This window comes from Miscanthus floridulus, chromosome 1 (genome assembly GCF_019320115.1).
Source record: "Miscanthus floridulus cultivar M001 chromosome 1, ASM1932011v1, whole genome shotgun sequence".
Lineage (NCBI taxonomy): Eukaryota > Viridiplantae > Streptophyta > Magnoliopsida > Poales > Poaceae > Miscanthus > Miscanthus floridulus.
This window is the reverse complement of record NC_089580.1, coordinates 29,678,814-29,700,167: the sequence shown is the minus strand read 5'-3', so window position 1 is coordinate 29,700,167 and position 21,354 is coordinate 29,678,814. Positions and strand designations below refer to the sequence as shown.

The 21,354-nt window shown below is 57.6% G+C and overlaps 1 protein-coding gene across 1 annotated transcript; it reads left to right on the top strand.

Moving 5' to 3' along the window:
- The first annotated feature begins 5,217 nt into the window (after positions 1–5,217).
- Positions 5,218–7,936, top strand: LOC136471811 (L-type lectin-domain containing receptor kinase IX.1-like). Its single transcript, XM_066469587.1, has 2 exons — positions 5,218–6,944; positions 7,078–7,936. The coding sequence occupies exons 1-2, from the start codon at positions 5,491–5,493 to the stop codon at positions 7,841–7,843; spliced, it is 2,220 nt and encodes a 739-aa protein (XP_066325684.1). The 5' UTR covers positions 5,218–5,490; the 3' UTR covers positions 7,844–7,936.
- The last annotated feature ends 13,418 nt before the right edge of the window (positions 7,937–21,354 follow it).

The window sequence follows — 21,354 nt, the reverse complement described above, 5'->3', positions numbered from 1 at the left end:
GCGGTTCCAGCCTAGGCTGATCAACCTTGATGACGCCGTATCCCCATTTCTCTGGCTGACTCTCTACAACCCGCCCGGTATAAGGGGGATGTCCTCCGTCGTCGTTGCGGAGGTAGAACCAGCTGTCATACCAACGACGGTTGGACGATGATAGCTGGGCCGGGACGTAGAGGGACTGCCGGTCTTGGTGCACGTGAAGAGTGCAGCCGCCGGCCCTCAGCACCTTCTGAGCCCCCCTCGTTCCCCCCGGCTTGGTGGTGAACGTCGCTCGGAACAAGTGGAGCCATAGCTCCCAGTGGGGAGCGATCCCCAAGTACCCCTCGCAGACGGCGACGAAGATGGCCGCCTACGCGATGGAGTTGGGGCTGAAGTTGTGAAGCTCCACGCCATAGTAATGCGGGAGCGCCCGCATGAACTGATCCACCGGCGACCCAAGGCCTCGCTCATGGAAGACGACGAAGCTTGTAACATCCCGGCCCAGGGCTTAACAGGATTAATAGGATACTCATATCAATAAGTTGCAACTTCTTTTCCGGAAGCCCATCTGCAAATAACTCCGAGGTTAAGCGTGCTTGGCCTGGAGCGATGGGTGACCGACCGGGAAGTTCTTCCCGGGTGCGCACGAGTGAGGACAAAGTGCGCAGAAAAGACCTGTGTTGGTCTGTGAGGGCAGTCTATATCCTAGAGAAGCTGTCAGATGTAAGCGGGCCCGGCCTCGGAGAGGCGGGACGTTACAGAATGGTATCAGAGCCGACTCTCGCGGTTTCACGGGCGTGTGTGTCGCAGTTGTGCAGGCATGGTGCGCATGGCTGGTGTGGATCCGGCGTGGTCACACAGCATGGCACATGTGCTGGCTCTGGACACACGGACGTGGCCAAGAGAGGACGCTCCTGGCTTGGGATTGATCGACGAGGACGTCGATCTCTTAAGGGGGTGAGGATGTAACATCCTGGCCCAGGGCTTAACAGGATTAATAGGATACTCATATCAATAAGTTGCAACTTCTTTTCCGGAAGCCCATCTGCAAATAACTCCGAGGTTAAGCGTGCTTGGCCTAGAGCAATGGGTGACCGACCGGGAAGTTCTTCCCGGGTGCGCACGAGTGAGGACAAAGTGCGCAGAAAAGACCTGTGTTGGTCTGTGAGGGCAGTCTATATCTTAGAGAAGCTGTCAGATGTAAGCGGGCCCGGCCTCGGAGAGGCGGGACGTTACAAAGCTCACCACGTAGCCGTCACGCGGCCTCGGCTCCGACTCGTTCCCCGGAGCGATCCACTCTGGCTCGTTAGGGTCGGTGATCGGGCGAAGAAGACCGGCCTCCACGAGCGACTGCAGCTTCTCCTCGGTGACGTCAGACCGCTCCCAGGGATCCGCCGGGAGGATGACGGGACCACTAGCCATTGCACAGCGGAGGACGCTGCTACGGCGGTAATCTCTCTCCCTCTTTCTTTCAGTCTCTCTCTCTCGCCCTTCTCCTCCCCGCTCTATGCTCTCAACAATGGCACGGAGGCAGCGAAAGCGAACGCGGAAAAGGTAAGGAGGGGGAGGGCGAGGCCCTTTGCGTATTTATGCAGGGACGAGACGAAACCACCGGGTGACGAAATCGGGGAAGTTTCCCCCAAAAAATCCGCTGCGGTTACCCAGATCCGGTCTTACCGCCCACGCGCCCACTCCCTCCTCATTAATCGCGCGTGCAGTTACGTCCCGTCGGCTGACGCCACGTCGCGTCCAACAGCAGCAGCAGCAGGCGCCATTTCGCCTCCCCGAAAAAGCCGCCTCAAAAGACGCGCCTGCCGTTGTTAGCCGTAGGGACAGAAATGACCCCCACCCGATTCCTTTCAGGCAAAGGAACCGGGCACCGAGCCCACTACGGTCCAGGGGTTCGAAGGCTGGGCCCTTAGGGGTTTCAACAGCCGCCCCAGGGCAACAGAGTCAGGGGCGACTGCGGGCGAGCCTGTACGAGGCCGAGACCCAAGCAAGCGAAACGCTTGGGACGCCCTATGTCGTGTCTGAGATCGGCAGGGAGGTCTCCGAATGGGATCCCACCGTAGGGAGGCACCGAGCCACCGAGGCCCAGCAAACGGCCTCGGCACCCACTAGAGAAACCCTCCGGTACTCTTGGAGCGCGTCTCCGGACCGCTAGCCGACCCCCAGCGAACGGGGTACGGGCCTCCACTCGGACTTACCCGATAACAGCTCACCGGAAATGCCATCGCTTGCGCCCACCGAGGGTAGCGTGGCACATTCCACCCCTCCTTCCGAGCGAAAAGGAAGCGCGAGGGTCGAACAAAAAGTCAGGAGAATCCCTGACGGCCCTCTTGCTCCGCGCAGAGGCTAAGGGACTCTTCCTGCGAAACATTGCCGAGGCCCAGCGACTTGGGCTCGCACACGAGGGGGCTCAGCAAAACAAAACCCTCCTTCCGAGCGAAAAGGAAGCGCGAGGGTCGTTCAAAAAGCCAGAAGAACTCCTGACGGCCCTCTTGCTCCATGCAGAGGCTAGGGAGCTCCTTCTGCAAAAGATGCCGAGACCCCGTGACCTAGGCTCGCACCCAAGGGGGGCTCGGTAGACAGACCCTCACGCGCGAGGGGCAAACCAAAAGCCAGAGGGACCTCTGACCGCTCTCTCGCTCCGTGCGAGAGACTCGGGGGCTCCTCCTGCAACTTTGCCGAGACCCAGCGGCTCAGGCTCGCACACGAGTGGGCTCGGCAAAACCCCCCCATCCGAGCGAAAAGGACGTGCGTGGGATGGACAAAAAAGTCAGGAGGACCCCTGACCGCCCTCTCGCTCCGTGCAGAGGCTCGGGGGCTCTTCCTGCACCCAAGATAAAGACAAGCGACCCAAGCCCGTTACGGTCCAGGGGTTCGAAGGCTGGGCCCCCAGGGGTTTCGACAGCTGCCATAGGGCAAAAGAGTCAGGGACAACTACGGGCGAGCCTGTACGAGGCCGAGGCCCAAGCGAGTGAAACGCTTGGGACGCCCTGTGTCGTGTCTGAGACCGGCAGGGAGGTCTCTGAATGGGATCCCACCGTAGGGAGGCACCGAGCCACCGAGGCCCAGCGAACGGCCTCGGCACCCACTAGAGAAACCCTTCGGTACTCTTGGAGCGCGTCTCCGGACCGCTAGCCGACCCCCAGCGAACGGGGTACGGGCTTCCACTCGGACTTACCCGATAACAGCTCACCAGAAATGCCATCGCTCGTGCCCACCGAGGGTAGCGTGGCACATTCCACGCCTCCTTCCGAGCAAAAAGGAAGCGCGAGGGTCGTACAAAAAGCCGGGGAAACCCCTGACGGCCCTCTCGCTCTAGGCGGAGGCTAAGGGGGTCTTCCCGCAGCATCGTCGAGGCCCTGCGATCCGAACTCGCACCCACGGGCCCGGCAAACACGATGAAAACCCCTCACTCGAAAGAGAAAAAAGCCCCTGAAGAAGTGAAATCACTCCTCCAGGGCCTCGGGGGCTACACCCGGCGGGTGCGCTCGCGCGCACCCACCGAAACCTTGAGTACGAAACCCCATCCCGACAGGAACTATCAAGAGCCAATTCTCGTCAGAACCTCAGGGGGAGTGCCTCCACTCCCCCCAAGGCTCGGGGGCTACTGTCGGATACCGTGAGAGGGGGTACCCTAAGCAAGAACCAAAAAACGACTGCTCAGACTTCGTAAAGATCGAAACCAGCTAACAACCGCTGGCCTCGGCCGATTCTCCGACTCGCCCGAGGCCCCCTCACCGCTGACCTCGGGCGATCCCCCACCAAAGGCCTCGGCCGACCCCCTCTCGTCGTAGGCCTCGGCCGGGTCGCCGACCCTCCGCCTCGCGCGAGGCAGGCTCGGCAGCACTCCGCTGCCTCTTCCTTCACCCATCCCTCTGATAAAAACGTCGTGTCGCATTAACTCAGCCAACTATTGCCCCTGACATCGGCCGCATGCTCGGCACAGTACAGCGGAATGGCCGACGGGACCGGAGGCAGGACTGGGCAGGGGTTACCCGCCACTGTGCCCACCGCTACGCACATGGTTGACGCCCATGCCTCACTGTGCTGCCAACTCCTGCTCCGAGAACAACGCGGTGTGGGGAACCACGTTTGGGATACTGTGGCCTCGGAATCAGTACCCAGGACCAATAATTCCCTCCAAAGCCTCGGCAGTTTGCTTCAGGGGCTCGGCAGCCTGAGGATCCATGTCCGCCGACCCCCCACGATGGCTCGGCCTCGGCATCTGCAGAGCCTCGGCTCCCTACGACGTCATCGCACAGCGACCAGCACGTCGCCCGTCATGTCCTGCCTTAAGCTGTACTGGAGCCCCACGACGCACAAAATCAAGTATGACCGGCGCGTCACTTCTGCACGACAAGGACGGGGCCACTCCATCGACCATACCACAACAGTGGCCGGCTACAGGGCTCATCCCCATTCATAGAACGCTATGTAGCAACATATGTACGTTCCTGGTTCTCCCTTAGAGTATAAAAGGGAGGGACCGGGGCCATTTCTAGGGGGGAGGGCGATGAGCAGAAAGACGAACACACCAATAGAACGACACACTTCTACGCTGCTTGAGAACAACGCCTCAAGCAGCCTGCACCACCCCCGCCGAGACCTGGGGCTAGCTCCCTCTCTCACCTAGCTTGTAACCCCCTACTACGAGCACTCCGGTGCAAGGAATACAAGATTGATCCCTCAGACTGGACGTAGGGCCTCGATTGCCTGAACCAGTATAAACCTTGTGTCTCTTTGCATCACCATCCGGGATAGGGGCACGCAGCACAAATTCACTCGTTGGTTGAGGGACCCCCGGTTCCAAAACACCGACACTATGCATGTGTCCAAAAATTTGATGTGATGGAGAGAGAGTGAAAAAACTTGCAATCTAAACAAGGCCCTGGTTTAGTTTTTAAAAATTTTCACCCCAAACTATCACATCGACGGCATATGCATGAAGTATTAAATATAGACGAAAAAAACTAATTGCACAATCTGGTTGGAAATCGCGAGACGAATGTTTTAAGACTAATTAGTCCATGATTAGCCATAAGTGATACAGTACTGCCATGCGCTAATGATGTATTAATTTGGCTTAATAAATTCGTCTCGCAGTTTTCAGACGAGCTATGTAATTAATTTTTTTATTAGTATCCGAAAACCCTTCCGATGTCTGCAAAACATCTGACGTGACGTCCAAAAATTTTCGTTTCGCAAACTAAACAACCCCTTACTAGCAGTGGATGTTGGGGGGCTGTTGGCCTTTTGGCTAGCCCGTGTCCGCGTCTAACTGTAGAGTGGGGACCTTGGAACCGTGCCGAGTACCGATTCCGACGACTGACTCACACTCTAGCAGTGGTTTTGGTCCTTCTGGAGAGGCAGCCTACCTGCTTGAACGTGTGGCACGCAGTAGACTCGCTGTTCCAGTCAAGCCGACGACGACGCCCTTGTTTTCAGACAGTGCACCTCCTCTGGAGTTCCGCGGAATTTGTTGGGCGGCGGTTTGGCCGGCGCGCGATGGCTGGCATCACGACGATCACGTCGGCATCCACTTGCACCGCCGTCGGCCTCATCGTCTTCTTCTTCTTAGCTCCCGTCGCCGCCTTGTCCTTCAACTACGACAGCTTCAGCCCAGAAGACCTCAAGGACATCAGGGTGGAAGGCGACGCCTACATCAGCAGCGGGTGGATCGAGGTGACGGCGAACAGGCTGTACGGCATCGGCCACAGCACGGGCCGCGCGTCGTACAACGCCCGGCCGATGCGCCTCTGGGACAAGGACACCGGCGAGGTGGCCAGCTTCACCACGCGCTTCGCCTTCGTCATCGACCCGCCGGGGGTCCACGGCATCGACAACAAGGGCACCGGCATGGCCTTCTTCCTCGCCGCCGCCTACCCGTCGAGCCTGCCGTCCGGCTCCGACGCCTACAACATCGGGCTCACCAACCAGAGCGCCGACGCCGTGGCCGCCGGCGACGCCCGGTTCGTGGCGGTGGAGTTCGACACCTTCAACGACACCGTCGCGCACGACCCCAACGACACCTACGACCACGTCGGCATCGACGTCAACTCTATCAGGTCGGTGGCCACCCAGACCCTGCCGAGCTTCACCCTCGTCGGGAACATGTCCGCCGAGATCAGGTACCACAACCTGTCCAGCGTCCTGGAAATGACGCTGTGGCTAGGCGATGGAAGGGACACGCTGCCGTCTTACAACATCAGCCATAAGGTTGACCTCAAGAGCGCGTTGCCGGAGGACGTCTCTGTTGGCTTCTCTGCCTCGACGTCCACATCCATCGAGCTGCACCAGCTGCATTCTTGGCACTTCAGCTCGTCCTTGGAACCCAAGGCCACACCAATACTGCTAGCTCCGCAGCCAGCGCAGCGGCCGCCGCCGCCGCCGCCACCACCACCACCACCCATGGATGTGTCCGGTTCTGGACGTGCTGGAGTAATAGCAGGTGCCAGCGTCGGCGCTGCACTGCTGCTTGTGCTTCTCGTTGCTCTGGCGGCTCTACTCCAACGACGACGTCGGAGGAAGCAGGCACAAGAGTTGGAGGACATATTAGGCGGCTCGGATGACGACGAGCCGATCATGGAGATTGAATTGGGGACGGGGCCGAGGCGCTTCCCGTACCACAAGCTCGTTGCTGCGACCAAGGGTTTCGCGCCGGAGGAGAAGCTCGGGCAAGGTGGCTTCGGCTCCGTGTACCGAGGACACCTGGGTGATCAGAACGGCGGCATCGCTGCCGTGGCCATCAAGAGATTCGCCAAAGGATCCTCCACGCAGGGGAGGAAGGAGTACAAGTCGGAGATCAAGGTGATAAGCAGGCTCCGCCACCGGAACCTCGTGCAGCTCGTCGGCTGGTGCCATGGCCGCGACGAGCTGCTGCTCGTCTACGAGCTGGTGCCCAACCGCAGCCTCGACGTCCATCTCCACGGCAACGGCACCTTCTTGACATGGCCGATGAGGTTACCTATCGATCCGCAGCTTTATTGAATTTATAATAACTCAATCCTGTTTTATATATGAAATTAAAGGGATTATTCAAAGCAAAAGCATGACCATACATGAATGAATGTCCACGTTGGCAACAACGTACAGGATCAAGATTGTTCTTGGGCTTTGCTCCGCGCTGCTCTACCTCCACGAGGAGTGGGAGCAGTGCGTCGTGCACCGCGACGTGAAGCCCAGCAACGTCATGCTCGACGAGTCCTTCAACGCCAAGCTGGGCGACTTCGGGCTCGCCAGGTTCATCGACCACGCCGTCGGGATGCAGACGATGACAGCCGTCTCGGGCACGCCAGGCTACGTCGACCCCGAATGCTTCATCACCGGCGCCGCGAGCGCCGAGTCGGACGTCTTCAGCTTCGGCGTCGTCGTGCTGGAGGTCGCCTGCGGGAGGAGGCCGATGAGCTTGCTGTACGGCCAGAAGAACGCCGTCTTCCGGCTCGTCGAGTGGGTATGGGACCTGTACGGCAGAGGAGCCGCTCTCGCGGCGGCCGACGAGCGGCTGAAAGGAGAGTACGACGCGGCGGAGGTGGAGCGCGTCGTGGCCGTCGGGCTCTGGTGCGCGCACCCTGACCCACGCGCACGGCCGTCCATCAGAGTAGCCATGGCCGCTCTCCAGTCCAATCACGGCCCGGTGCCGGCGCTGCCTGCCAAGATGCCCGTGGCGACATACGCGGTGCCACTTGCGTCGCCGGAGGGCGGGGGGCTCTCCTCGTACAACGCTTCCTCGTCAGGGATGACGTCCTCCAGTTTAACTCAGTCGTCGTCAACGACGGTCACCTCTCAGACATCCTGCTCCTCCGACACGTCCGCTGCAACTGGTTTCAAGGACTCGTCTTCGCTGCTCAAACATCAGTGATGCTAATAATTAATAATCCAGTTGCTCCGACTTCTGCACGTGCAATACCGTGTAACACTATAGCAAGCCAAAAAAAAAATGGCTCTGGGCCATGTTTAGTTCCACTTCATTTTGCTAAATTTTTCAAGATTCACCGTCATATCGAATCTTTGGATGCATGCATGAAGCATTAAATATAAATAAAAAATAAAACTAATTACACAGTTTAGACGAAATCCACGAGACGAATCTTTTAAGCCTAATTAGACTATGATTGGACACTAATTGCCAAATAACAACGAAAAGCGCTATAGTATCATTTTGCAAAATTCTTCGGATCTAAACTGGGCCTTGGTTTCTTCCCAAAACAACATGAAAAAAGAAGCCACCGCCGGAACCATCATGGCTTTGAGGGTCCGCCAGCTCCGCTCAACTGATACTAATACACTGACGGAGCTCGGGGCCTCTCGGCTGGTATTAAAATTGGTTCTACCTGTTTTATTGCGAGAGAAAAATACTGTAGCTGATAAGCCGGCTGATAAGTTAAAGCGAACCGGCCGAAGCCTCTCCAAATGCGTTGTTGGTTTATGTTGTTGTCCACTAAGAGTTATTGAACTTCTCATAAATCGTTGTAGTTTCACATGTAAATTATATATTATGAAAGTATTTGGCCTAGTGTCGGTGTTTCGGACCGACGGACCCTCAACCAACTAGTAAATTTGTACTGCGTGTGCCTAATCCCAGATAATGATGCAAAGAGACACAAGGTTTATACTGGTTCGGGCAATGGGTACTGTCGGGTACCATAAAACAGGGTACCCCGAGCGTATATCGAAAGAACCATTTCAACCCCATAAAAAACAAAGCCAGAAGGTAAGCCATTGGTTAACCACCAGCCCCATCCGAGCCCACCGGCTCTCCACCTCGCCTTTGGCCTCGCACGGGAGGTCTCGACGGCCTGATGAATCTTCGCCTCGCGCGAGGCCTCTCACGAGAGGCCTCGACAAGGAACACATTCTCCGTCTCGGCTTCTCGCACAGTCAACACACAGTGACCCGCACGCCGACCGCCATGCCCGCTTTGAGGTAACGCTGGAGCTCCCACGACGCACAGGATCAAATGTGACCGGCGCGTCGCCCCAGTACTTCAAGGACGGACCACTCCGTCGGCCACGCCGCCATAGGAACAGGCTACAAGGCTCGGACACGCTGCCTCCGTTCGCACGACGCCGTGTAGTTAGCACATGTATTACCCTTGTCCCCCCTTCAACTATAAAAGGGAAGGACCTGGGCCGTTTCTACGGGGCAGGCAATTAGACCTAGGCTCACACAATGAACTTACGCACAAACGTACGAACGAACACACGAGCTTTTCTATGGCTTGAGATCAACATCTCAAGCAATCCACACCGCTCCACGAAGAGACCTGGGACTAGCTCTGTCGGGTACCATAAAACGGGGTACCCAGAGCGTATATCGAAAGAACCATTTCAACCCCATAAAAAACAAAGCCAGAAGGTAAGCCGTTAGTTAACCACAGGCCCCGTCCGAGCCCACCGGCTCTCCGCCTCGCCTTTGGCCTCGCACGGGAGGTCTCGATGGCCTGACAAATCTCCGCCTCGCGCGAGGCCTCTCAAGGGAGGCCTCGACAAGGAACCCATTCTCCGTCTTGCCCGAGGCCACGCGCGTACAGCCTCGAACGAGACAGCGATTCTCCGTATCGCTCGAGGCCGGCTCGGCAATAACCCATCGCTCATGCCTCGACCAGTCTTCCCGACAAAGCGTCACGTCCCATTAATGCGTCAACCACTCCCGCAATCTCAGCCGGACGATGGCTCGACACCGCAGAGTGGCCGACGGGACAAGGAGTCGCATCAACGCCATACCGACTAGGACAGGGCGCGGCTGGGATTACCGGCCACTATGCTCCGGTGCTGTGCCCACGATCAGCGCCTGCACTACACTGTGCCACGTAACCCCCGCCCCAAAGACAACATGGCATGGGGAGTCTAGTCCGGGTCACCATAGCCTCAGAATCAGCGTACGAGACCAACTATTCCCTCCTAGCCTTGGCCATCTACATCAGAGTCTCGGCAGCCTTGGGATTCACGTCTGCCGAGACCCCCATGACAGTTTGGCCTCGGCACCAACTGAGCCTCGGCTTCTCGCATAGTCAACACACAGTGACCCGCACGCCGACCGCCATGCCCGCTTTGAGGTAACGCTGGAGCTCCCACGACGCACATGATCGGATGTGACCGGCGCATTGCCCTAGTACTTCAAGGACGGACCACTCTGTCGGCCACGCCGCCATAGGAACAGGCTACAAGGCTCGGACACGCCGCCTCTGTTCGCACGACGCCGTGTAGTTAGCACATGTATTACCCTTGTCCCCCCTTCAAATATAAAAGGGAAGGACCTGGGCCGTTTCTAGGGGGCAGGCAATTAGACCTAGGCTCACACAACGAACTTACGCACAAACGCACGGACGAACACACGAGCTTTTCTACGGCTTGAGATCAACATCTCAAGCAATCCACACCGCTCCACGAAGAGACCTAGGACTAGCTCTGTCGGGTACCATAAAACGGGGTACCTAGAGCGCATATCGAAAGAACCATTTCAACCCCATAAAAACAAAGCTAGAAGGTAAGCCATTGGTTAACCACTGGCCCCGTCCGAGCCCACCGGCTCTCGGCCTCGCCTTTGGCCTCACACGGGAGGTCTCGACGGCCTGACGAATCTCCGCCTCGCGCGAGGCCTCTCACGGGAGGCCTCGACAAGGAACCCATTCTCTGTCTCTCCCGAGGCCACGCGCGTACAGCCTCGAACAAGACAGCGATTCTCCGTATCGCTCGAGGCCGGCTCAGCAATAACCCGTCGCTCCGGCCTCGACTAGTCTTCCCGACAGAGCGTCACATCCCATTAATGCGTCAACCACTCCCACAATCTCAGCCGGACGATGGCTCGACACCGTAGAGTGGCCGACGGGACAAGGAGTTGCATCAATGCCATACCGACTAGGACAGGGCGCGGCTGGGATTACCGGCCACTATGCTCTAGTGCTGTGCCCACGATCAACGCCTGCACTACACTGTGCCACGTAACCCCCGCCCCGAAGACAACGTGGTATGGGGAGTCTAGTCCGGGTCACCATAGCCTCGAAATCAGCGTACGAGACCAACTGTTCCCTCCTAGCCTCGGCCATCTACAACAGGGTCTCGGCAGCCTCGAGATTCACGTCTGCCGAGACCCCCATGATGGTTCGGCCTCGTCACCAACTGAGCCTCGGCTTCTCACACAGTCAACACACAGTGACCCACACGCCGACCACCACGCCCGCTTCAAGGTAACGCTGGAGCTCCCACGATGCACAGGATCAGATGTGACCGGCGCGTCGCCCCAGTACTTCAAGGACAGACCACTCTGTCGGCCACGCCGCCATAGGAACAGGCTACAAGGCTTAGACACGCCGCCTCCGTTCGCACGACACCGTGTAGTTAGCACATGTATTACCCTTGTCCCCCCTTCAACTATAAAAGGGAAGGACCTGGGCTGTTTCTAGGGGGCAGGCAATTAGACCTAGGCTCACACAATGAACTTACGCACAAACGCACGGGCGAACACACGAGCTTTTCTACGGCTTGAGATCAACATCTCAAGCAATCCACACCGCTCCACGAAGAGACCTGGGACTAGCTCTGTCAGGTACCATAAAACGGGGTACCCAGAGCGTATATCGAAAGAACCATTTCAACCCCATAAAAACAAAGCTAGAAGGTAAGCCATTGGTTAACCACCGGCCCCGTCTGAGCCCACCGGCTCTCCGCCTCGCCTTTGGCCTCGCACGGGAGGTCTCGACGGCCTGACGAATCTCCGCCTTGCGTGAGGCCTCTCACGGGAGGCCTCGACAAGGAACCCATTCTCCGTCTCGCCCGAGGCCACGCGCGTACAGCCTCGAACGAGACAGCGATTCTCCGTATCGCTCGAGGCCAGCTCGGCAATAACCCATCGCTCCCGCCTCGACCAGTCTTCTCGAAAGAGCATCACGTCCCATTAATGCATCAACCACTCCCGTAATCTCAGCGGGACGATGGCTCGACACCGTAGAGTGGCTGACGGGACAAGGAGTCACATCAATGCCATACCGACTAGGACAGGGCACGGCTGGGATTACCGGCCACTATGCTCTGGTGCTGTGCCCACGATCAGTGCCTTCACTACACTGTGCCATGTAACCCCCACCCCGAAGACAACGTGGCATGGGGAGTCTAGTCTGGGTCACCATAGCCTCGGAATCAGCATACGAGACCAACTGTTCCCTCCTAGCCTCGGCCACCTACATCAAGGTCTCGGCAGCCTCGGGATTCACGTCTGCCGAGACCCCCATGACGGTTCGGCCTCAGCACCAACTGAGCCTCGGCTTCTCGCACAGTCAACACACAGTGACCCGCACGCCGACCACCACGCCCGCTTCGAGGTAACACTGGAGCTTCCACGAAGCACAGGATCGGATGTGATCGGCGCGTCGCCCCAGTACTTCAAGGACGGACCACTCTGTCGGCCACGCCGCCATAGGAACAGGCTACAAGGCTCAGACACGCCGCCTCCGTTCGCACGACGCTATGTAGTTAGCACATGTATTACCCTTGTCCCCCCTTCAACTATAAAAGGGAAGGACCTAGACTATTTCTAACGGGCAGGCAATTAGACCTAGGCTCACACAACGAACTTACGCACAAATGCATGGACAAACACATGAGCTTTTCTATGGCTTAAGATCAACATCTCAAGCAATCCACACCGCTCCACGAAGAGACCTAGGACTAGCTCTATCGGGTACCATAAAACGGGGTACCCCGAGCGTATATCGAAAGAACCATTTCAACCCCATAAAAAACAAAGCCAGAAGGTAAGCCGTTGGTTAACCACCGGCCCCGTCCGAGACCACCGGCTCTCCGCCTCGCCTTTGGCCTCACACGGGAGGTCTCGATGGCCTGACGAATCTCTACCTCACGTGAGGCCTCTCACGGGAGGCCTCGACAAGGAACCCATTCTCCGTCTCGCCTGAGGCCACGCGCGTACAGCCTCGAACGAGATAGTGATTCTCCGTATCGCTCGAGGCTAGTTCAGTAATAACCCATCGCTCCCGCCTCAACCAGTCTTCCTGACAGAGCGTCACGTCCTATTAATGCGTCGACCACTCTCGCAATCTCAGCGGGACGATGGCTCGACACCGTAGAGTGGCCGACGGGACAAGGAGTCGCATCAAGGCCATACCGACTAGGACAGGGCGCAGCTGGGATTATCGGCCACTATGCTCTAGTGCTGTGCCCACGATCAGCGTCTGCACTACACTGTGCCATGTAACCCCCGCCCCGAAGACAATGCGGCATGGGGAGTCTAGTCCGGGTCACCATAGCCTCGAAATCAGCGTTCGAGACCAACTGTTCCCTCCTAGCCTTGGCCACCTACATTAGGGTCTCGGCAGCCTCGGGATTCACGTCTACCGAGACCCCCATGATGGTTCAGCCTCGGCACCAACTGAGCCTCGGCTTCTCGCACAGTCAACACACAGTGACCCGCACGCCGACCGCCACGCCCGCTTGGAGGTAACGCTGGAGCTCCCACGATGCACAGGATCGGATGTGACCGGCGCGTCGCCCTAGTACTTCAAGGATGGACACTCCATCGGCCACGCCGCCACAGGAACAGGCTACAAGGCTCGAACACGCCACCTCCGTTCGCATGACGCCGTGTAGTTAGCACATGTATTACCCTTGTCCCCCCTTCAACTATAAAAGGGAAGGACCTAGGCCGTTTCTAAGGGGCAGGCAATTAGACCTAGGCTCACACAACGAACTTACGCACAAACGCACGGATGAACACATGAGCTTTTCTACGGCTTGAGATCAACATCTCAAGCAATCCACACCGCTCCACGAAGAGACCTAGGACTAGCTCCCTCTCTCGCCCTACTTGTAACCCCCTACTATGAGCATCTCTATGCAAGGAATACAAGATCGATCTCTTAGACTGGACGTAGGGCACTGATTGCCTGAACTCGTATAAACCTTGTGTCTCTTTGCATCACCATCAGGGATTGGGAACACGCAGTACAAATTTACTAGTTGGTTGAGGACCCGCCGGTCCAAAACACCGACAGTTGGCGCGCCGGGTAGGGGCCTCTGCGTGTCAGCTTCGTCATACCAACAAGTTCCAGATGGCAGACCCCGTATGACCACTATGTCTCGGCATGATGATCTGGTTTGGGAGCCTAGAGTTCATGTCTCTAGGATCTGAGTATGACATGGTGCTCCTCACACCTCAGGCCCCACCGGCCGACGATGACTCCGCGCACCGGCAGCCTAGGCGCAGGCGATGCCCGGGTGGCCGCTCTTGTTGCGCTCGCCAAGCGTGACACGGGTAGGACCACCATGACACCGCCCAAGCTCTGGGCGACGCGCCGTGCTCCACCGGCATCCCGCGCCCAGCTGTTGGCATAGCATCCCTGGTTAGGGACCTGTCTAGCCTAAGCTTGGACAAGGGAAAAATGCCGGCGGCGCGCTGTGACTCCCCGACATCAAGCTCCGCTCCACCACGTCCTAAGGAGGTAACTCCGGCGGAGCAGAGTTCGGCAATGGCACCATCCTCATACCCCTTCGGGTTGAGAAATGTTGTCACCTCCTACGCTTACGCCTACGCTTCCGCTCACGTGGATCCCCTAGGATGCCGCCAACGCTTTGCCCTTGACTTCGACACCACCGCTTCGACCTACACCCACGCTGAATCCTCGGAGGAGGACAAGGCATGGGTCGGAGCTGATTTCTCCAAACTCCACAACCCTGAAACCATGCGCCGCTTCTTGGTCGCAAGTGACTACTACTTCAGCTACTCGGACTCCGACGATGAAGGTGCTTATGACCCCACTCGCGAGTGCCTCCACGTCGGGCTCGGGATGCCAAGGACGGGCGAGGAGGACGAGGGGGCAGGTAGCCATTCCCCGCTTTGCCCGAGTGTAGGCGCCGCCACACCTCCGCGCATTGTCCTGCCGGCAGCGTGGAATGAGAACCTCGCCCCCACACGACCTCAACGCCCAGACCTAGAACAACTCCGTGAGCTCCAGGCCAAGGTCGAGCAAGACCGACTCCTCCTACAGCAGCTATGAGATACTCTCGAGCAGGAGCATCGAGGCCGTGGCGAGGGCGGAGGAGCCCGACAGAGGGCCCGCGACGTGCACCACCGCATCAACGAGGATGAAGGGAGTGAGCAACCCCCAATCTTCAATTGCGCTAGCCAGAACATCGTGGCTGCGGCGATGCTAGTCCGCACAATGCTCGAGCCCTCCACCACGGAGGGGCGATGGGTCTGCGGCGAGCTTCGGGATCTCCTCGAGACCGCCGCGGTGCAGCAAGCTGAGAGTTCCGCCTCTCGACGGCGCGGGGGCGCCTCGGACCTTCTCATGGCACCGCCTCAATAGAATAGGGAGGCCTCGGTACGTTCCGAGCCCGCTCGGGCACCGATAGCCCCCCGGGTCCCCTTGCTGCTCGACTGCCTCGGCAAACAACGCGAGGCGCAGGGAGACCATGAGGTGGTCAGCAGGCGACGACGCCACAACAATGAGGGGCCTGCCCGGGGCTGCCATCCACACCGAGGTGGCCGTTATGACAGCGAGAGGACCGCAGTCCTTCTCCTGAACCGCCTGGCCCTCGAGTCTTCAGCAGAGCCATCCGCGCTGCTCATTTCCTGGCCCGGTTTCGGCAACCAGCCAACCTCACGAAGTATAGCGGCGAGACCAATCCCAAACTTTGGCTTGCCGATTACCGCCTGGCTTATCAACTAGGTGGCACGGACGCTGACCTGCTCATCATCCACAACCTCCCCTTGCTCTTGTCAGACTCGGCGTGAGCCTAGCTCGAGCATGTTCCTCCCTCATAGATCCACGACTAGCGCGACTTGGTTAGGATCTTCATCGGGAATTTCCAGGGCACATACGTGCGCCCTAGAAACTCCTAGGACCTTAAGAGCTGTCGCCAGAAACCGGATGAGCCTCTTCGAGACTTCATCCAGTGCTTCTCTAAACAGTGCACTGAGTTGCCCAGCGTCGGCGACTCAGAAATCATCCAGGCTTTCCTCTCTGGCACCACCTACCGAGATTTGGTCTGAGAGTTAGGCCGGAACATGCCGTGCTCGGCTGCCATGCTCCTCGACATCGCCACCAACTTCACCTCGGGCGAAGAGGCTGTTGGGGCCATCTTCCTCGAGAACGATGCCAAGGGGAAGTGGAGGGACGAGGCCCCCGAGGCCTCGGCTCCTCACCTCCCTAAGAGAAAGAAAAAGGGTCGCCAGGGGAAGCAGGCCATCCTCGAGGCCGATCTAGTCATGGCCGCAGAACGCAAGAATCCCCGAGGCCCCAGGGGCCCCAGGCCCTTCGATGACATGCTTAAGAAACCCTGCCCTTACCACCAGGGCCCCGTAAAGCACGCCCTCGAGGATTGCTCCATGCTGTGGTGTTACTACGCCAAGCTCGGGCTCCCCGATGACGATGCTAAGTAGAAAGGCGCCGGTGACCGGGATGATGACAAGGACGACGGGTTCCTCGAGGTGCACAATGCCTTCATGATCTTTGGTGGACCCTCGGCGTGCCTTACGGCACGCCAATGAAAGATTGAACGCCGAGAGGTCTTCTCGGTCAAGGTGGCCACTCCCCAATACCTCGACTGGTCTCGGGAGGCGATCACCTTTGATCGAGATGACCACCTCGACCATGTCCCAAATCCCGGGCAGTACCCGCTCGTTGTCGACCCGATCATGGGCAACACCCGGCTCACCAAGGTGTTGATGGACGGAGGCAGCGGCCTCAACATCCTCTATGCCAGCACCCTAGAGCTCCTAGAGATCGACCGGTCGAGGCTCTGGGGTGACGCCGCGCCTTTCCATGGCATCATGCTGGGGAAGCGCACGTGACCCCTCGGGCGAATCGACCTTCCCGTTTGCTTTGGCACCCCCTCCAACTACCGCAAGGAGGTCCTTACCTTCGAGGTGGTCGGATTTAGGGGAACCTACCACGCCATCCTGGGGCGACCGTGCTACGCCAAGTTCATGGTAGTCCCCAACTACACCTACCTCAAGCTTAAGATGCTGGGTCCCAACGGTGTCATCACGATCGAGTCCACGTACGAACATGCATACGACTGCGATGTCGAGTGCATCGAGTACGCCAAGGCTCTCGTGGAGGCCGAGACCCTCATCACCAACCTCGACCGGCTCGGCGGTGAGGCACCTGACTCCAAGCGTCGTGCCGGGACGTTCGATCCCGTGGAGGCCATCAAGCTCGTCCCAGTTGACCCCGCCTGCCCCGACGACCGGGCGCTGAGGATTAGCGCCACTCTCGACATTAAATAGGAAGCCGTGCTCATTGACTTTCTCTGTGCGAATGTCAATATGTTCACATGGAGTCCCTCGAACATGCTGGGCATACCGAGGGAGGTCGCCGAGCACGCCTTGGACATCCGGGCCGGCTCTAGGCCGGTGAAGCAGCGCCTACGCCGATTCGACGAGGAAAAACGCAGGACCATCGGCGAGGAGGTGCAGAAGCTCTTGGTGGCCGAATTTATCAAGGAAGTATCCTATCCAAAGTGGTTAGCTAACCCCGTGTTGGTCAGGAAGAAAAATGGGAAGTGGAGGATGTGTGTAGACTACATCGGTTCGAATAAAGCCTGCCCGAAAGTCCCCTTCCCATTACCTCGAATCGATCAAATCATTGACTCCACTACGGGATGCAAGACCCTATCTTTTCTTGATGCGTATTCCGATTACCATCAAATCAAGATGAAAGAGTCCGACCAGCTCGTGACTTCTTTCATCACCCCATTCGGCATGTACTGCTATGTGACTATGCCTTTCGGCCTCAGAAATGCAGGGGCCACATACCAGCGGTGCATGACCCAGGTCTTTGGCGACCACATTGGGCGAACCGTCGAGGCCTATGTAGATGACATTATGGTCAAGTCCAGAAGGGCTGGGGATCTTGTCGATGACCTGGAGATAGCTTTCAAATGCCTTAGAGAGAAGGGCATCAAGCTCAATCCTGAGAAGTGTGTGTTCGGAGTCCCCCGAGGCATGCTCTTAGGATTCATAGTCTTGAAACGCGGCATCGAAGCCAACCCAGAGAAGGTCTCAGCCGTAACCAGCATGGGACCAATCCGAGACCTCAAGGGAGTGCAGAGGGTCATGGGATTCCTTGCGGCCCTGAGCCGCTTCATCTCGCGCCTCGGCGAAAAAGGCTTGCCTTTGTACCGCCTCTTGAGAAAATCTAAACGTTTTTCTTGGACCCGAGGCCGAAGAAGCCCTCGCCAAGCTCAAAGCACTGCTCACCAATCCCCCCATCCTGGTACCACCAGCCAGAGATGAGGCCCTCTTACTCTACGTTGCCGCAACGACCCAAGTGGTCAGCGCTACCGTAGTAGTAGAGAGGCAGGAAGAGGGGCATGCTCTACCCATCCAATGACCTATCTACTTCATCAGCAAAGTGCTCTCTGAGACCAAAACACAATACCCCCACATCTAGAAATTGATCTACGCCGTAGTCTTGGCTCGGCGCAAGCTGCGTCACTACTTCGAGTCACACCCAGTAACCGTGGTGTCATCTTTCCCCTTAGGAGAGATAATCCATAACTGGGAGGCTTCGGGTAGGATAGCCAAGTGGACCATCGAACTCATGGGGGAAGCCCTGACCTTTGTGCCTTGGAAAGCAATAAAGTCTCAGGTCTTGGCCGATTTTGTAGCAGAATGGACAGACACCCAGCTACCACCAGCTCAAATTCAGACAGAGTGCTGGACCATGTACTTCGATGGGTCTTTGATGAAGACCGAGGCAGGCATGGGTCTGCTCTTCATCTCGCCCCTTAGAGTACACATACGCTACATGGTGCGGCTCCACTTCGCCGCTTCCAACAACGCGGCCGAGTACGAGGCCCTTGTCAATGGCTTGTAAATTGCCATCGAACTTGGGGTACAGCGTCTCGACGTCCGAGGCGACTCATAGCTCATCGTCGATCAAGTCTACGGGCATCACCACTAAGGCAGGCTAGTCCCTACTTTGGGACTTGCACGCAGGCGCCTGCGGGCACCATGCAGTGCCTCAAACGCTCATCGGAAATGCCTTCCGTCAAGGATTCTACTAGCCGATGGTGGTTGCCGACGCCACTAGGTTAGTACGCTCCTGCGAGGGATGCCAGTACTATGCTCGGCAGATGCACCTCCCGGCCCTGGCCCTCCAAACCATCCACATTACATGGCCATTTGCCGTATGGGGGCTCGACATGGTCGGGCCTCTGCAGAAGGCCCCCGGGGGCTACACCCATCTACTGGTAGCAATCGATAAGTTCTCCAAATGGATCGAGGCTCGTCCGATCAGTCAAATCAAATCCGAGCAAGCAGTGCTATTCTTCACTGACATTATCCATAGGTTTGGGATCCCTAACACCATCATCACTGACAATGAGACATAGTTCACCGGCAAAAAATTCTTGACGTTCTATGATGACCACCACGTCCATGTGGCCTGGTCGGCCGTAGGACACCCAAGGACCAATGGCTAAGTGGAACGTGCCAACGGCATGATCCTATAAGGCCTCAAGCCAAGAATTTACATCCGGTTGAAGAAATTTGGCAAGAAATGGTTCGTCGAAATCCCATCGATCATTTGGAGCCTGAGGAACACTCCCAGCCGAGCCACAGGGTTCACACCTTTCTTCCTGGTCTATGGAGCCAAGGCCGTCCTCCCCACTGACTTGGAATATGGTTCCCCAAGGCTACAGGCCTACAACGAGCAAAGCAACCGCACCACCCACGAGGATGCCCTCAACCAACTAGAGGAAGCCCGAGACGTCGCGCTGCTGCACTCGGCCAAATACCAGCAAGCCCTACGGCACTATTAGGCTCGGCGCATTCGAAGCTAAGACTTGAAGGTAGGTGACCTGGTGTTGAGGCTGACATAGAGCAACAAGGGCCGCCACAAGCTGACCCCACCATGGGAAGGACCGTACATCGTCGCCCAAGTGCTGAAGCCCGGGACCTACAAGCTAGCCAATGAGAGGGGCAAAATCTTCACCAACGCTTGGAACATAGAACAGCTACGTCGCTTTTACCCTTAAATTTCCAAGCATTGTGTATATTGTTTCTCGGAATACAATTGAGAAGCGTTCTTTAGTTGTTCTAATTTTTCGAGAAACACCCCCCCCCGAGCCCATCGCGGGTCTTGGCAATATGATAACACTGTAAGGGAGACTCAACTCTACCTCTATAGAACCGAGCCTCCCTCGGGGGCTAGATGGGGGACTCCCCCCTAAGTCCCACGCACCTTTTTCTAAGTCATTTTTCGAAAAAAATTCCTACGCCAAACTCTCTAGCACGCTCTGACGAATCGGTTGTAAAAAACCCAAGGACCGAAAAGTCTGTTCTAGGGACAGAAGGCCGGTAGAGTCGCGAGATGGCCTATGCCCTTGGGCTAAGGCACTCCCTCACCACCGTTTGCCCAAGGGACGGCTTAGGTTCCAAGGAGGTTTTTTGCAAAAGAAATCTGATCAGAGACAACAAAGGGCAGAGGCTCGGAAACACAAGAAAAACGACTAAGAAACACGAGTACTTTAAAAAGAGGCCTCGACTGCCACAAGCGTCACGATACAAGGTTAATCCCTATTCTATTTACATGGCCTCTTGGGCCCATGTCAAGGCTCAGGACCTTCGACATCGGCAGACGGCGGGGGAGGGACCATGTCCTCTTCAAACAACGTTGCCACCGCCGTGCCGGGGCCTTCCGCCGCCTCCATTAGCTTTGTGACCGCCGCATCGGCCTCCTCGTCATCATCGGGTAGGACATAGCCATCGCTGATGGCTTGGAGGTCAACGCCGATGTAGTGCGAGGCGATGACGGCCAGCGCGCGCTTGACGCCCGTATGCAGCGCTCCTCGGAGCCGCTCGCGCACTTGACTGCTCAATGCAATTAGACGGCTCCCAAGGGAGCTTGCTGACTAAACCCCCTCGACCCCAGGGCCTCGCAGGCGGTACGGACTACACCCTTTAGCGCGTCGTGCTCCCCGATCTCGGTCTCGAGCACCACCTGCACCGCGACGGAAGCCTCGGCTGCCCGGGTGACCTCCGCCTCCGACTCTATGCCACAGGAAACGGAATGGGGTTGAGCACAAAGGTAAACAAGCCAAATAGGGATGGAAGCCTACAGGACCCACCCTCAGCCTTCTGCTCCCAGCGTCGGGCCTTGACCCGAGAGGCCTCGGCTTTCTCCTTCCAACGTAGGGCCTCAGCCCGAGAAGCCTCAGCCTTCTCCTTCAAGCGCTGGGCCTTGACCCGAGTAGCCTTGGCCACTCTAGAAGCCTCTCTCCCTAGCTCTGCATCACACCAGAGAATTAGGGGGCGAATACAAGAAAAGCGAATAAAACGAGGGGAATAGGACTCACCCTCGGCCTTTCCCCTCCAGACCACAATCTCGGTCCGGGCGGCCTCAACCACCAT

Coding starts and splice junctions, on each gene's coding strand:
- LOC136471811 (XM_066469587.1), top strand. CDS start 5,491: ATGGCTGGCATCACGACGATCACGTCGGCATCCACTTGCACCGCCGTC. Junction 6,945..7,077: donor TTCTTGACATGGCCGATGAG/GTTACCTATCGA, acceptor AACAACGTACAG/GATCAAGATTGTTCTTGGGC.